General features: G+C 42.8%; 2 protein-coding genes across 4 annotated transcripts in view; both read left to right on the top strand.

The window, feature by feature from the left end:
- cep85 (centrosomal protein 85) overlaps positions 1-2,591 on the top strand; it is a 98,899-nt gene extending 96,308 nt beyond the window's left edge. For 2 of the 3 annotated variants that reach the window (XM_072247389.1, XM_072247391.1), the window contains one exon: positions 447-610. In XM_072247389.1, the coding sequence (XP_072103490.1) occupies positions 447-610 (164 nt within the window). Of the gene's footprint in view, positions 1-446 lie in introns of all 3 variants that reach the window. The other variant, XM_072247388.1, reaches the window with a different exon arrangement.
- A 2,655-nt stretch (positions 2,592-5,246) lies between these two features.
- On the top strand, positions 5,247-16,586 carry LOC140190640 (SH3 domain-binding glutamic acid-rich-like protein 3). The gene is given in 4 exon segments (XM_072247392.1): positions 5,247-5,294; positions 5,297-5,383; positions 13,159-13,326; positions 15,296-16,586. Coding segments are annotated over 4 exon segments (354 nt in total). The 5' UTR covers positions 5,247-5,261; the 3' UTR covers positions 15,362-16,586.
- The last annotated feature ends 637 nt before the right edge of the window (positions 16,587-17,223 follow it).

Raw genomic sequence — 17,223 nt, 5'->3', positions numbered from 1 at the left:
TTGTACTGTGGAGAGAACGATGATGGCTGTTGGTAGTGTGAGAATGAAATTGAGTTTGATAACAATACTTAATTGTATTTTGAGAACAGGAACTTCAGAGATTGACGATGCAATGTGTTAGGCACTGCCTGTCTATGGCAAGTACTTTATGAAATGAGTAGGCTCTGACAATACATTCTATATATTCTGAATTTACTGAACAAAATTGGCAGTGAAGTGTTGTCACTGAGAAATTGCTGGGAAATGGTGAGGGCATTACCCTTTTCTGATTACAGTATTTATAACCTACAATATGGTTTAATATGGCATTGATGGTCACAGTAATTAGATATGAATTCAGTGGGACTGGATTAACCATGAAGACTTTAGAGATATTTCTACATAAATTGAGCAAATGATATTTTCCTAGTGTAGACTTTATTTTGTGTTCAATTCTGTATTCTCAGCAATGCATTACACCAGTGCAGAAGAAGGAGACTGGCAAAGCATTGAGCAGCTGACCAAGAAACTGGCTGAAGTGAGGCAGCTGGGCAGAGATATTGATGAGTTGCGAACAATGATATCCGACCGATACGCTCAGGATATGGGTGACAACTGTATCACACAGTGAACGTAAGCAGTCGGTTGCTGGGAAGGTGGGTGGGGCCACTCCATTGGATCTTAAAACCTGTCAAAAAATGCCTTCATTGAAATTAATTCAAGAAAATATTTCACAAACTTGCCACATTGGCACTTTCTTGTAACTTGCAACAGAGATGATCTCATCACAATTGTGTGACTTGCACCTTTGGGGTGCTAGACAGCAGCATTCATTCGCATGCTACCATTGTGATTGTAGTAAATATTCTTGCTGCATCTGCCTTTTAAACTGTCGTCCTCCTCCAAATGAAAGTAGCAATATTTCTGGTAACCTGCAAAGCAGATGAAGCTTTGAGAGTCAGGCTGCAGATGCCTGAAACGCGAAAGTGTTGGAGTTATCTGGTCAGATGGCACCTGTTACAGATCGATAATCTTTGTCAGCACTACATTGTTCATTCTTTCCCTTTCCACAGTTGCTGCCCAACTTGTTTCCAGCAATTTTTCATAAATATTTCTAGTGCTAGTTCCAATTCAAATGAACTTCTGTCAGTAAAACTTCAAACTGAAACTGAAGTTTGTAGTCAAAATAAACTCCTAAGGATGGGAACTGATGAGCACTTTTCAGTAAACAGCCAAATCTATTTTGGAAGAGAAGAGATTTTGTTGACTAAATTTAGAGGTAGATATAGTGTTATATTGATGAACTTTTGGATGGGAAGGCTTTTAAGGAACAAGTTACTTTTATCAACAAAAGTTAAAGCACAGTCCAGAAGAAGAAAGAGAATTAATAAATAAATTTCTGAAAGCATTTTCAGTTTTTATACCCAGATATTGCTGTGCAGTATTGTTGATAATCTCTGTAATTTTATGCCTCACTACTGGTGGTATGTGTTTACTCTGTGGTGTAATTGGACAGGAATGTGTATGTGTAATTTTTCTGGTCCACACCACCTCAGCAGAGTCAATCTCTATTAATTTTAAATTTGTTTTGTTTTTTGGTAAATATTGCACTCAAAATGAATCCTCTTCCAGACCAAGAAATGGACATTTGTATGTATTGTCACACTGGGAACTGATGCACGTGCAGATTTCTCCCTTCCTGTCGATTTATGCCAATCTGATTTTCTTTTCCTCTGTGAATCTATCAGATGATCCAAATGCAAGTTGGGAGCATTAAGAGTTGAATTGCAACTAAACAATCAAAACTAGAACCTCACTTGTGCAGGAAAATGTTGAAAAAATGAATTAAGTGGACTGTTAAGTTTTCAGGTCTTTCTTGAAATCTCAAAAGTGGAGTGTATTAAAATGGCCCTGAGCATGTTAGATGCACAATTGAAACTGCACTCTGTTCCAGTTAACTGTGACAAAAATGATTTTGTATTTAACCTTGAATAAAGTGAACCTAGGGCCTGATCAAGAAGCATTGTTGAACAGTTACTTGTACAAGATCCTTACTTTGGACAATGCTATAATAGTCAGTAACAAATTGAAAAATTTTCAGTCCGAGTTTCTCAGGGTGTTTCCGTCAAATATGGACAGACAAGCTTGTTTTCAGTCCATTTCCTGTATTTGTGCATTGAAAAACCTCATCTGTAAATAAAGTAATATTAATTATTTGCTGTATTTATCTAAGTCCCATGAGTGATTCACATTGTCCAGTGGTCTGTGAATAAAAGCTTTCCTTTGTATAATATTTGATGCAAAATTAGACTATTTCTGAACTTCCACCAGACTATGAAACTTTGTATTTTTTTCATACTGAAAAATATAAAGATGCAAGGATATAGGGAATAATTTATGTCTAATGTAACTGGAAAGTACCCTGCAAATTGAGCCATAGCTCAGGATATTTCATCTGATAAAATGGGGGTTTGTGATAGTCAAATTCACACCATCTCCTTTGCCTTGGAAACACATCCGTTTATACTGCTTTTAACTTTTTCTATGTTTATAATGCCAGAATTATTTATAAATTTAATAGATTATGTTTGTATTTGCAAATAAAATTTATATTTTACTGGCTGAACCTGTGGTAACTTGGAATCTGTCATTAGCTTACATTATTTCAGGTATCAAAATTCCTTGTGGAAACAAGATTATGTACTCAACCTGAGTTTCCAATTTGCCGCTTTCTGTTGCCCGCAATGATGTCTTGTCCCGAGAGAAGATGAGGGCCAGGTTCTTCCAAGGGTTAATTTTGTTGACACATTTTACACTTTGCAATTGACTGACTCCTTGCCCAGCAATACTTTTGACTTGTTCAGAGTGCTGCATGGTTTCCTCTCCTCCAAATTTACACCTCATGGATATCTCTTGCACATGGCTTGTGCCCTGCTCTGTAGTTTGGTGCTACGTTGTTCTGACTGTGCTTTGTGAAGCATCTTGATGCACATTTACTGTGTAAATTCAAGTAATTGTCACAGGAACTATGATGTACTTGAATAAAATGCAGGTGTTACATCATAAAATGAGAGAAGAAATTAAATTCTAACCATTTATAGATTAATTTCAGAAAGAGGAAATTAGTTTTCACAGTGCCTCTAGAGTTAATGAAATAAGGACACAATTGAACACCAAGCCTAATTTAATGTAGGCTATATTTGAGAATGTTAATTCAAAAAGTTCCGTGTGTGTTTCAGCTATTGTGTTCTGAGTTTGGGTGGCTGACTTGTGCATATGAAGTCAGTTGCAAATTTGTGTCCATTGCAGAAATCTAGGGTGAACAATTGCTTAGTATTCAGTTGATTTGTTACCATGCACAGATAACTACAAATACAAGGTGGTGTGATGCAGATCAGGTGGAGTTCAGTTGTTGTGCAGCTCCCTACATTTCACGGAGCAAAACACCAAGAACAAAATCAACCCAAAAAGCATAATATTTATGGGAATAGAAACAGGTTTACATTGTGTTTTAAAATCAAAAAAGCTGCACATATTGAAAATCTGAAATATATTTACCTTTTTGAGTAAATATTCCAGGTTATCTGCTTCTGCACGGTCCCATATTTATTGCACTTTATGTTTTAGAAATGCAAATGTCTAATGTCATGGATAACAATTACAAAGAACCAACAGTTCCAGGTATTTTTAAGACACACCTTGCTCATGGACTGTTTGACCTACTCCCATCAGGGAAGAGGCTACATAGCGTCCATGCCAGGACCACCAGACTCAAAAACAGTTACTTTCCCCAAGCAGTAAAGCTGATTAGCACCTCCGCCCAAAAACCCACCACTACTTTATTATTGCCCATCAGTCACCTTATGTAGCCTGGTGTCACTTTATGGACATACAATCAATCTATACATTTAAACTACAGTATCTTATGTATTGTGCGTTTTTAAAATGATTGTATTCTTTATCTTTTGTGTGTTTTGTGCTGCATCGGATTCAGAGTAACCATTACTTCGTTCTCCTTACACTTGTGCGCAGGAAATGATGTTAAACAAGAAAGGGGCTTCCCTTCCTCCACCATCAACTTTGCTCTCAAATGCATCTCCCCCATTTCACGCACATCTGCTCTCACTCCATCCTCCCGCCACCCCACTAGGAATAGGGTTCCCCTTGTCCTCACCTACCATCCCACCAGCCTCCGGGTCCAACATATAATTCTCCGTAACTTCTGCCATCTCCAACGGGATCCCACCACTAAGCACATCTTTCCCTCCCCCCCCCACCCCCGCTTTCTGCAGGGATCGCTCTCTACGCGACTCTCTTGTCCATTCGTCCCCCCCCATCCCTCTCCACTGATCTCCCTTCTGGCACTTATCCTTGTAAGCGGAACAAGTGCTACAAATGCCCTTACACTTCCTCCCTTACCACCATTCAGGGCCCCAGACAGCCCTTCCAGTTGAGGCAGCACTTCACCTGTGAGTCAGCTGGGGTGATATGCTGCGTCCGGTGCTCCTGTTGTGGCCTTCTATATATTGGCGAGACCTGACGCAGACTGGGAGATCCCCCTTGCCCATCCTCTGGGTTCCCCCCCTCCCCCTTTCTTTCTCCTTAGGCCTCCTGTCCCATGATCCTCTCATATCCCTTTTGCCAATCAACTGTCCAGCTCTTGGCTCCATCCCTCCCTCTCCTGTCTTCTATCATTTTGGATCTCCCCCTCTCCCTCCCACTTTCAAATCTCTTACTAGCTCTTCTTTCAGTTAGTCTTGACGAAGGGTCTCGGCCCAAAACGTCGACTGTACCTGTTCCTAGAGATGCTGCCTGGCCTGGGGCGTTCACCATCAACTTTGATGTGTGTTGCTTGAATCTTAAATGTTGAATGGAATATATTACATATTCCTCTGTCCTGAAACTGACCTGCCAGTGCTTAGTGTGGAGTGTACAGAAAGCTTTGCCCTTCTCTAGTGCATGGTGAATCAGGCCCGTGGGTGATTGATGGGCAGAATGCCCAAAGTAAAATGTTTCCCCAGAAAACAATTGGCATTTAACTGAGTATATATATTTGATCTAATCCATTGTTCGCCGTCTCCCCCCCACACACACGACTTTATACTGCAAATACCCTTGTATTTTTTATTGAAGACGGAAAGTTGAAGCAACGAACGTAAATGTGGTACAGTATTGCAATACCACTGAAACTAACAAGAACTGTTATTTGTCCATTTAAAGACGGTCCCTGAACTTCCTGACGCGGTGAACGGAAGGTTTTCCTATTGGCCGTGATAAATCACATGGCGAGGCTCAGCTTGGAAGTTAGTGTCTGTGGATCTGTGTGTGGGAGAGAGAGACACGGAGTATCAGCAGCGAAATGAGTATAAGAGTGTATTACACAACCGTTGCCGGCTCCAGGGAGGTGAGTGTGCAGCAGAATGGGGAGCGGAGAGCGAAGGAATGAAAAGAGGCAATGGCGGTGTAAAGATGCTGAAATGTCTTTTGTTAGCAGGAACGGTGAGGATGGAGAAACTGACACACCCGGTGAAGGATCTGCAGAAAGTGGCCAAGGAACCCGGGCAGCGGGTTTGCGTAACCGAGCAAGATCCCGCACCACTTTAGTTATTGTATAGTCTGATTTGATTAAAGCCACTCTCATTTAGCAACATCATTTTCGAAATCCCTTTATTGTAATTCAGCTGCGAGTTTTGCACCCACGCCGCCCCACCCCACCAATCTCTTCCATTCATATAGACACCATCTGTTCTCTTGACATCCGATTCTTCGTCTCCCGTTCCACCATTGTAACTCCGTCTGCAACACTTATATACGACTTGTTCTTCCTTGGCCTTTTTTTTAAAAGGAGGTAGTAATCTTTGACGTTGCTCCATCTCCCCTCGTCTCAGAAAGAAAACAAAATTGGTGCAACAAATGTATCGCGAGGATTAGACTGGGGGTTGTTCTATTACACATATAACACGTTGACTAAACCTGCAAACGAAATGCAAATTCCCTGGAAAGATGAGTAAATTTGAACTAATCAGGTTTATTAATGCGCTTTAATTGAATTTCAGGTTTGATGCTCAGGGTTTTTTTTTAAGTAAATTTTGTAAACTGTTCCGCGGTCCAGTTAAAAGGACTCCTGTTTAATAAGTAAATTAATTGAGAAGGAAATTGACATTAATCCAGGTTTGGCAAAGCCTTTGTTTCAGGATGTATTTTGTAGACCCAGTCTTATGAACGGTGAGTGTGATGATCATCAACTAGTGCGGTTATGCTTACTTAAAATATTTAGCTTTCATCTGTTTAAAGGCAATCTTTGAAAATAGTAATTTGTGCACATTCAACTCTAATTTATATCTATATTTGTATGCACTTTATATTGTACATGCCTTTGATATGTTTTTTTAAAAAAAATCATGGCTCATTAATGCAGTGTCAAACAAGACTTGATAACAAATCGCTTAAGGAAATATTTAGGTGAATGATTTTTTTAAAAAACTTGATCAAACAGTTAAGTTTAAAACGAGTACTTTGTGTGTATGGGGAGAAGGGATGGTGCGGGAGTAGCAGAAAGATACGGTATAGTGAAGGAATTCGAGAGCTAGAGGCTCCAAACTGCTAAAGGAAAGGTTGTGCTGGTGATGCGACAATGGAGATCGACCGGCGTGAGATTTGAATGGGAGTAGAAGGCTCCTGTGATATACAGGTAAGACTATGAAAGCATGAGAATTTGCTGTATGGCTGGGATCTTGTGCGAGCCAGTATGCACAAGGTGATTGTGACCTGCCATTTTAGTTCCATTGTATCTCAGCTTTGAAAACATAACAAAAATCTCTAGTAATGTCACAAGAGGGTTGAATCTGACGAATCTACAAACCGTAAGTAGAGACCTGAAGTTATGACCACAAGAAAGGGTTGTAAAGGACAGATAAAATATTAACATTATGTAAGGGTCCACTTAGTATAGATGCTATACGACATAGGAGCAGGATTAGGCCATTTGGCCCATCAAGTTTGCTCCACCATTGTATCATGTCAGATCCATTCCCATCTTAACCCCACTCTCCTGCTTCTCCCATAACCTTTCACACCTTGACTAATCAAGAACCTATCAACCTCCAATTTAAATGCACACAGTGACCTGGCCTCTATAGCCGCCAGTGGCAATGAATTCTTCAGATTTGCCACCCTCTGGCTAAGAAATTCCTCTTCACCTCTGTTGTAAATTATGAAATTATATTCCTCTGTTTTGAGTTTGTGGGTCTTTCGACATTTGATAGTTCTTAGTTAGACCCCCCCCCATTCTTCTAAATTTCAGCAAGTACAGGACCAAAGTCATCAATTGCTGCAAATTAACCTTTAGAGAATCCTGCATGAGGACTCCCAAATCCCTTTGCACCTCAGATTTTCGAATTTTCTCCCTATTTAGAAAATAGTTATTCCTTCTATCAAAGTGCATGACACTTGCGGACACGGTATTCCATCTGCCACCTTTTTGCCCATTCTCCTGATCTGAAACCTTATGCAGCCCCTCCGCTTTTTTAACACTGCCTGCCCCTCCACCTATCTTTGTGTCATCCGCAAACTCACTCACCAAGCCATCAATTTCATCATCCAAATCATTGGCATACAACACAGACCCCTGTGGAACATCACTAGTCACTGGCAGCCAGATCAGAAAAGGATCCCTTTATGCCTACTCTTTGCTTCCTGCTAATCAGCCAATCCTAATATCTATGCTAGTATTTTCCTGTAATACTCTGGCTTTTGTTTAGTAGCCCCGTGTGTGACACCTTCCGAGGATCCAAGTACACAACATCCACCGATTGTCCTTTATCTATCATTATTTGTTATTTCTTCAAAGAATTCCAACAGTTTCGTCAGGCAAGATTTTCCCTTAAGGAAACCATGGGGACTTTGGCTTATTTTGTCAGCTGCTTCCAAGTACCCGAAAACCACATCCTTAACAATCTACTCCAACATCTTCCAGCCACTGAGGTCAGGCTAAACCACCTATAATTTCTTTTATTCTACCTCCCTCCCTTCGTGAATAGTGGAGTGACATTTGCAGTTTTGCAGTCCTCTGGAACCATGCCAAACTCTATTGATTATTGAAAGATCATTACTGATGCCTCCACAATCTCTTCAGCTAACTATTTCAGAACCCTGGGGTGTAGTACATCAGGTCCAGGTGACTTATCTACCTTCAGACCTTTTAGTTTCCCAAGCACCATCTCCCTTGTAATAGCAACTGCACTCACTTCTGCCCCTTGACATTCTTGTACTTCCGGCATGCTACTATTGTCTTCGGCAGTGAAGACTGATGCAAAATACTTATTCAGTTCATCCGCCATTTCCTTACTTCCCATCTCATTCCCCCCCCCCCCCAATAATCCGGGTAGTGATTTCTTGTGGGGAGAATTACAGAGCATTTATGTGTAGCAATCAACATTAAATCAAGCAGGGAATTTGAATGGTATGAATATCAAACTTACACGCAGATTAGAAGATGTTAGGAAGAGTCTTGCTAAGTATGAGGTGGGAGGAAAGTGTGTGAGGAGGCCCGTTTGATAGCCTAGAAGGACCTTCTGCATTGAATTATCCATTTCTGTGTTGTACCTCAAGTCATTCAGTATCTATATCAATAGGAACATCAGCCAGATAGGTTTACCACAGAAAAGTGGAATTTCTACTTGTGCTTGGGTTGTGTCTGTCGCCTTACTTTCAAGAGTCATGTTCCATCTCAACTTTGTTAAATATCATCTTTCCTGGTTAGGATTTCTTGGCAATGCTGATTTAGTGCTATCCTGAGGAACTGCTACTCAATCAATAAGGAGCAGAAATGGATATTCATGGATCCTAAGTACAGATCAGGAATGGAAAAATCAATCCTGGTGTTAAAAAAACCACCTAGCCTGACCTTGAGCTCTCCCTCTGAAAATGTTTTCCAATGTACCCCCTGCCACAGCCCTATTTCCACAGCCCTCAAATAGTTTTCCATTTAATTCCCTTCTAGATGATAATATTGACTTTGCTTTTACCACTTTTGGGTTATTCAACAGGATCATTACAACATCTTGTCTCCCTTTTGTTTTTTTTTGACAATTAAATTTGTGTACTTTGTTCCTGAATCTTGCACTGGAAGCTATTTTTCTTTATCAGAAGGCCTTCCATTCCTATTTCCAAACAAGCCGTATAGTGGTCCTTCACGTCCCATATAATCCCCTCGAGCTTATAAAACAATGCTACAATGAATAAGACAGTCATTAACAAATAATTGGTTCTATGTAACCCAGTTCAGATTTGCAAGCATTGCTCTCATCAGGTGCTGTGCATGAATGGTGTGATGTACATCTTTTTCACCCTCTTGGTCATCTGATATCCCTCTGTTTCTCTCCCTTCCCATCTTTAGCTTCTGGCAAGCAGCAAACTAATATATAAACTGTAAAGGCTGCCAGCAGGAATGAAACTTGCTTCATGCCACAGATTCAGCGGCATCAAGTCCAGATGTATAGTTCTTACTTGCAGAGTCAAAGACATAGTGTGGTGGAGAGGGAGTGCTGTGTGGGATCTTCAGATGGCTGAAGGGTTTGCATTATTCATGTCAGCCGTTCATCCTGACACCAACTCCGTACTAATAGAGAAGCTGTAGTGTTGAAAGCAAACTGTGCATGGGAACTTCCGAGATACTGGCACGTCCAGACGCAGCAGCCACTCTGGCTCCAGTTAATGGTTGAATTGTTTGTCCTTTATGTCTTTATGCACCTTATTATTTGTTAATTTATTTTTGCTAATATTACTGTGTGAGTTATATACACTGTGTTGGTCCATTGGAACATTGTTTCATTTGGCAATATACATGTGTAGAGTTGAATGACAATAAACTGAACTTGAACTTCATCCAGGAACTGCCCTTTGGAATGATTGAGTAGATGTCATTGTATTTACAAGAACCTGTGAAGACTTGCTTTTAGATTAAATACTTTGGTTTTCATTTAAAACGAAGCATTTAAATAACTTCAATGTATGCCATAATATTGCTCAATGCCTGTTGAAAATGTTCCTGGTAAATAGTGCCTTGGAGGCCTGATCTCCAATTGACGCCTAAAGCTGGGGTTCAGCTCAGAAACCACTCTGGACATGACTGTTTCCTGGCCTCCTGGAGCAGATGTAATGAATAGGCAAAGCTGCTTTGTAAGACAGACTAATTCTGGCCAAGTATGTGCTGAGCCTTCCACACAATTCCTGACCCATCCAAACCTGAGCTCACTCAACATCTGTTGCCAATTAATTTGGACAATCCTCAACTCCAGCTGAAAAACACTTTCCTGGATGAGTATTGTTGTGATGGAATTGCAGGCCAGCAATAATTTGGATTGTGAGAACTGGAATTCCCATCAGATTAGATTTTCGATCAACTTATGAAACTTAATCAGAAGAATATCATGAGTTTTTTTTGGATTGTCGTTAAAATCCAACCAATGTATTTATGTAAATCTATTCTCTTCAAGGTATACTCCATTCACACTTTACCCTTCTCACTTACAGTACTCCAGCTAACAGACTCAGTAACATATGAACCTTGTATCTGTGACAGCACTTACATAGATGGTGTCCACTCTGACTCTGCTGCAGAAAGCTCCTTGTGATGGGGCTCAGGCAGGAGTTGATATGTTTCATCACAACCTTCTCAAGGCACTTAATCACGTTCATGTAAGTGCCACTAGATGATAGTCATTAGGCATCTTACCACGTTCTCCTTAGGCACCGGTATAATTGAAGCCTGCTTGAAGTAGGTGGATACCTCAGACTGCTGAAGCAAGAGGTTAAAGATCTCAGTGACCACTCCAGCCAGTTAATCAGCACCAGTCTTTAGTACTCGGGCAAGTATCCCATCTGGGCCAGATGCTTTCCGTGGGCTTCCCCTCCTGAGGGATGTTCTCACAGGGCTGTCAGGGTCTGTCGGAGTTTGTGAAGGTGCCTTCATGTTGTGAAGGACAAAACGAGCATAAAAGGCATTGAACTTGTCGGGGAGCGAAGCCTTGTTGCACATCCTTGCCCATCTCCAGTTCCACAACTTTCACTGCACCTATAACTTTCTGAACTATTTTTGCTCCTCTAACTCTGGCCTCTCCTTCATACCAATGAGACCTATGCCTTCAGCTTCTAAGGATCTGAAGTTGAGGCTTTCCCTACCTAAACCACCACCTGCTCAAGTTTGTTTGATTCAGTGTTAAATAATGTTGCAGCTGGGGAAGCCTATTGTTGTTAATCTGCACTAGGTTAAACAAAATCTCAGCCCCACATCAATGTATTTAACTTGTATTTAATTATGTTGGGTGGCAGGGTGGAGATATATCTCTACCAAAGGAGGTGTAAGCACTCCTTCCCTCCCCTAGCCTGCAGGTCACCCTTGGGCAAGGTGTAGCACCTGCTTGGCCCCCGATCAGGGTCAAGTGAAACCATGGGAGCAGGTGATGGATGGTCGTATGAGCAGCCGTTTCATATAGCAAGTCCTAATTATGCGACCACTGGCGCCAGGCAGACAATTTCCGAAAGGTGTTGATAATGGCAAACCACTTCTGTAGAAAAATTCACCAAGAACAGTCATGATCATGGATAGACCATGAACGCCTACGTCATATGACATAGCATATAACAAACAATTTTCTGACGGAATCTAGGAGCTACAAAGGCATAAGTGAAAGTTATCTTAAAAATATGGGAAGGTATGAAGCCTGTAGGAATTTTGTGAATTAACTGTGCACATGTCGTGACATTTCAGTGTGATGCTTACCCAAGTATTAGCTGAATTCATTGGCCTTGTAACCCTGAGTGTTTTATTAAAAATAAATAATCACTGAAGTTAAAATTTGCATTAAATGCTTCACTGCCGATCACCCTCCCCACATCTCCAGCTTGATACAAGCCAGATGGGTTCTGCAGGTTCTGTGGCTTCTTTCTCAGTTCTCAATGAGCAGGGACGTTTGATGCAATAATATTTCAAAAGTTGAAAATGGTCAGCCAGGCTTGTTCTTTGTAGATGGGCTCATGTACCATGGGCTAAGGCAGTTCTATCTTCTGCACATTTCCTCAGTGTGTGTCTCTGGTCAGTACGTACACCAACCCCGCCATCTAAAACCAATCTGACAGCTGAGGATTGTGACTATCCAGCGAGATTTAAGGTGGACATTTGTACCCAGGGTTCCATCCAGCTTCACTTGTTCAATCCTTTTAGAGAAAAGCTAGAAGTCAGTGGATCCTTGAGAACTGAGGCAGAGAGCAGCGGATTTGGGGAATCTGACCAAAACCAAAAGGAACAAGAGTCCAGTTGTTGTGAAGGAATGGTGAAGGAACGAGGTTAGTTGGAGAGCAGGTTGAGTGATGATGGGCTTGGAGGCAAGAAGGGATCGAAAGGATTGGAAGGTTTTATTTAGGAGCTGGGAAGCAAACAGATCCAAGGATGGGATATTGTGGAGAATAGTATATGAGGGAAAACCAGCATATGCATGGACAAGGATGAAATTACTACAGTATTGTGGAAAAAGTCTTAGACACGTATATATAGCAGGGAGCAGGGAATCGTGGCTGGGAAACGTGGAAGGGAGCAGAAAGCACCAGAGAGACATTCCATAATGATCAATAAACCAATTGTTGAGAATCCAACAGTGACCTTGCCTAGTGTCTCAGGGCTGGGTGAGTCTGCACCCGTGCCATCTCCCACCCCTGCCTCTCCTCTGCCACCTGCTCTTCCCTCGCCATTCCCAACATTCTTTGCTCTTCCCAGATTTATAAACTCGCTCTCCAATCTATATTGACAAATGTAGTTCTGTGTGAAAATCATAGATACCCTAGCTATATATATGTGCCTAAAGCTTTTACATAGTACTGTAGTTTTGGGGGATTCTTGGGCGGGAGGGGGAGTTGGAGTGAGACGAGAAGCCACTGTTGGAGAATTGAAGAACAGTACAGGCCCTTCAGCCCACGATGCTGTGCCGACCTTATAACCTACTCCAAGATTGTTCTGCTTTCCTCCTGCATAGCCCTCCATTTTTCTATCATCCATGTATGACGTTTTACAGAAGTGAAACGTTACAGGATTTGCCAGCTGCCGACAGTGGGGTGGGGGTTGTGGGGAGAGGAGAGCACTATGATGATTGATATTTTGTTGTTACTTTGCTCAATCGATTGCAGGTGAAATCCCAGCAGTCCGAGGTGACGCGCGTCTTGGACAGTAAAGGCATCAAGTATGAAATGATCGACATTGCACAGAATAACGCGTTGAAGGAGGAAATGAGGAGCAAGTCGGGAAACCCCAGTGCACTGCCTCCTCAGATCTTCAATGGTGACCAACATTGTGGGGTAAGGCTGGGGTCTGTGGGATGCTGGATGGCATAGTTGGCTCCAACCCCAATCACCAGTCCCTAGAACCCTGACATAAGGGCCAAGTTCCTTTCTCCCACTGCGACCTGCCTGTAAGGAGTTTGTACGTTCTCCCCGTGACTGCGTGGGTTTCCTCCGGGTGCTCCAGTTTCCTCCCACAGTCCAAAGACGTACCGGTTGGTTGGTTAATTGGTCATTGTAAATTGTCCTGTGATTTGGCTAGGATTAAATCGGGGGGGGGTGGGGGGGGTGTTGCTGGATGGCTCAGAGGACCTATTCCGTGCTGTATCTCAACAAATAAAATTACACCCTTCGGAGTTGATTCTTTGGATGAAGTGGAGTGCAATAAAGCTCACTGGCTGAAAATCCAAAAGAAAACTGATGTGAGAAATCTGCAGATTAAAACTTTTTAAAATGGTAGAAACTTTAAGTTAGGCCATGCCTCTGGAAAGAGAAAGCCTCAGTGAGCCCAGTGACTAACAGCCTTGCAGGTGTTCTTCCTGGATGTCTCTATGGATATTTTGAAGTGGGTTATTTGCATTGGGTTGGAGGTTGGGGGGTGTATGTGGATGGAGGGGAGTGAGGTTTGGGGGCTGTTTGTGTGGGGTGCAGGAGAAAGCAGGACATTTAGAGGCCTTGGTGAATAGTGTCTGGTACGTTTATGTGGGGAGCAGGGTGTCAGATCTGTGTGTATAGAAGTAGAGGCTTGGTGTGTAATGCGAACAGCAGGGCTGGCGTGCAGAGGGTGGAATTGAGTAGGCTACGGAGGTTGGAGTGGTGGTCAGAAGACTCTGTAGTGGGTATCTTTACAGAGAGTGTATAATTTGCATGGAGCATTTATTACAGGAAAGTGTTCAGATGTGGGTGTGAGGGTGGTGAACACGAATGCAGGATAGATACATCCCAAAGTAGTAATAGTATTCTAAAGGCAAGGTGACACATCCGCAGTTGACAAGGAAAGTCAAAGCCAACATAAAAACAGAGGGCATATAATGGAGCAAAAATTAGTGGGGTTATATGATTGGGAAATTCTTAAAAACCAACATAAGGCAACCTAAAAAGCCAGAGGGAGGAAAGGATTAGTCAATAAGATCAAATAAGATCAAAGAGGATACCAAAAGTTTCCTCATATATATAAAGAGTAAAAGAGAGCCAAGAGTAGATACTGGACAATGATGCTGGAGAGGTAGTAATGGCGGACGAATTTTTTTTGCATCAGTCTTCACTGTTGGAGACACTTAACAGTATGCTGGAAGTTCCAGAGTGTCAGGGAGCAGAAGTGAGTACAGTTGCTACTACTGGGGAGAAGGTGCCTGGGAAACTGAAAGGTCTGAAGGTGGATAAGTCATCTGGTATGAAAGGTTACTGGAGAAGGCAGCAGGATAGAGCATTGAGAGTGGATTAGCCATGATGAAATGGTGGAGCAGACTTGATGGACCGAATAGCCTAATTCTAGTGATACGTCTTATGGACACTTCATAAGTATGTTTTCAGACAAACTCTTCCCCAGGCTAATAAAGGATGAAAAAATAATTGTTTGTCCAGAGTTAGTTGCAAAGAACTTCTTAATTCTAGAGAAATGGGTTGCTCAGAGGGCAGAACAGTGTGGGGAGTTAACCTGAGGGCTCAGACTTGTGGAAGCTGAAGGCTGGAACGATCAAGACAATAATGAGCAAAAGGTCTGAATAAGAGGGCTTTGGAATCTGATGGCCAGAGAGTTCAAGAAATTTCTGGAGAATTGGAGGGGTGAGCGCATGAGGCATCTAAAGGGGATGGAACTGTGTTGGACATGGGATCAAAGATTACTTAGTGTTGGGGGGTGGAGAAAAGCAGACCAGGAAATTATTTGGAAAGAGGAGCCGGAATTGGAGTGGGGTGGGGGTGTGCAGGAATGGATGATCTGGTAATCTATTCCCACATTTAATCGATGGACTCTTGCTCCCCCCAGGGTTACGAGGATTTTGTGGAAGCTGTGGAAACAAATGATGTGCGGAAGTTTCTGAAGCTCGACTAAATTCCCTCCGCGCCAGATTGACGAAGGGCAGAGTGCAGAGCCAACTCTGATATAACTCTCACACCCCACATGCAATCCCAATCATCAAGCTGTTTTAGAACCACCCATAAACAGTTACAGCTCCACTGTTTGCTCAGCCATTGCTCCTTCATTGGAGGCTTGTTGCCAATTCCCCATTCCACAGTCATTCTTCAACTATTAATGAGTTAAGCCTAGTTACTCCACAACTGAATTAACACCTTGCCGTTCCTCAGGGTAAGGTGTAGGATGCAAAACCAAATGGGGTGGGTGTTGAGTGACTCTCTGTCTCGGGGAGAGAGAGCAGCTGGGATTGGGGAGACCATTGAATTGGACCAGTTGTGAAATTCAGCTGCCTCTCTCCAGGTATTTGGGATGGGGGTGGGGGGGCTGGGTCCTGAGCTGGTGTTCGGGACTGGGAGCAAACCTGAGGTGCAGGCAGTTGCTGATGAAAAGTAACATGTTCTTGGCTGGAGGATGGGAGGAGTAAGAAAGGGTATGTGCAGTCCTTAGCTGGGGGGTCATAAGCTAGCGGAAAGATTTTTTTTGTAGTAGTGGGGTGTGCCTCATAAATTAACTTTATTGAGGCTGCTCCATGTGCTCATTCTTAAATGTCTATTGTTTACTGTAATCCCTGGGGTGTTAGGTCATTGAGACCCAAAGCTCTTCCTGTAGTATCTAGTTTGCAGGAGTCTGGGATTTGGAAAGGTGGCTTATCTTCACTGGCGTTTATGAGGTAACCGTCATGGGTCATTGGATTAACCTTTGCTCTGGTGTGCTTATAGACTCCCACCCCTCCAGTTATTATTGTCCATTGGGTTTGGCATCCTGTTCTGTCAGTTGTGTCCCAGGAGAAGGCTCTGCATCTTACACCCGCAGATGGCGAAGATTCCATGACTGAGGATCACTCCCTGCTGCAGCCGCTCCAATGCTTTAAGAAACGAGTTTGTAATTATCATGGGAGTGTCTGCAAGGATGCACAGCAGCTGTTACGGAAACGCTTCACAGTTATTGCAAGGCCTGTGTGCTCACACCCTTAACTTGTTCTTTTTCCTTGGCTCTATTTTCTCTTTCATCCCTTCTTCACAGCTCTCTCCTTTTCGCTATTCCAACCTGGACCAAGTAGGTTTTCTGCTAAAATATTAAATAATGTCTTCCAGGAAGATATGAAATGTTTTGAACGCTGCAACTGTGTCTGGCTGTATTTTTCCCCCCCGTCCTTCGGGTGTTTACCTTCTGAAAGGAACGGCGCGGAACTCGGTGGGGTTTGGACTTGTGAGGGAAAGGACGAGGGTGGAAAGGCACCGCAGCTTGGCTCTGTGAATGTGGATAGCAGGGAAGGTCCGCGGGAACGGAAGGGTTAACACACGTCATCACCGCTGAATTGGACCTTGTACAACTTGCAAAGTCAATAAAGGAGTGAGTGGACTCGAGGTAGCGAGGTGGGTCTAGTTTACAGGTGTTACTTCCTGCCTATGTCCCAGCGGCTGGAAGGAAAAGGCCCCGTTCTGCCAGGAGCGAAGGGAAAGCAAATTTAAAATTTATTGTCAAGCTTAATACACTGCATTAAAATTGGCTTTTTGCAGCAGGTGTCCCTTGCCGGATTGGAGATCTGACTGCTGCCCTGGAAACCAGCCGTGGGTGGGATAATGTAGCAGACGGGTTGAGGCTGGTGTGGTCACTGGGCGTGCGATTAGGTGGCCGCGCCTGTTTTCAGGAAACTGGTAGCATACACACAGAACGCCGGAGGAATTCAGCAGGTCAGGCACCAGCTGTGGAGAAGTACACGGTCGACGTTTCAGGCCAAAACCTTTCATCAGGACTGAGAAGGAAGGGGCAAGAGA

The sequence above is a fragment of the Mobula birostris genome, chromosome 30, assembly GCF_030028105.1.
Source record: "Mobula birostris isolate sMobBir1 chromosome 30, sMobBir1.hap1, whole genome shotgun sequence".
NCBI classification, from domain to species: domain Eukaryota; kingdom Metazoa; phylum Chordata; class Chondrichthyes; order Myliobatiformes; family Myliobatidae; genus Mobula; species Mobula birostris.
This window is presented reverse-complemented; position numbering and strand designations above follow the sequence as displayed.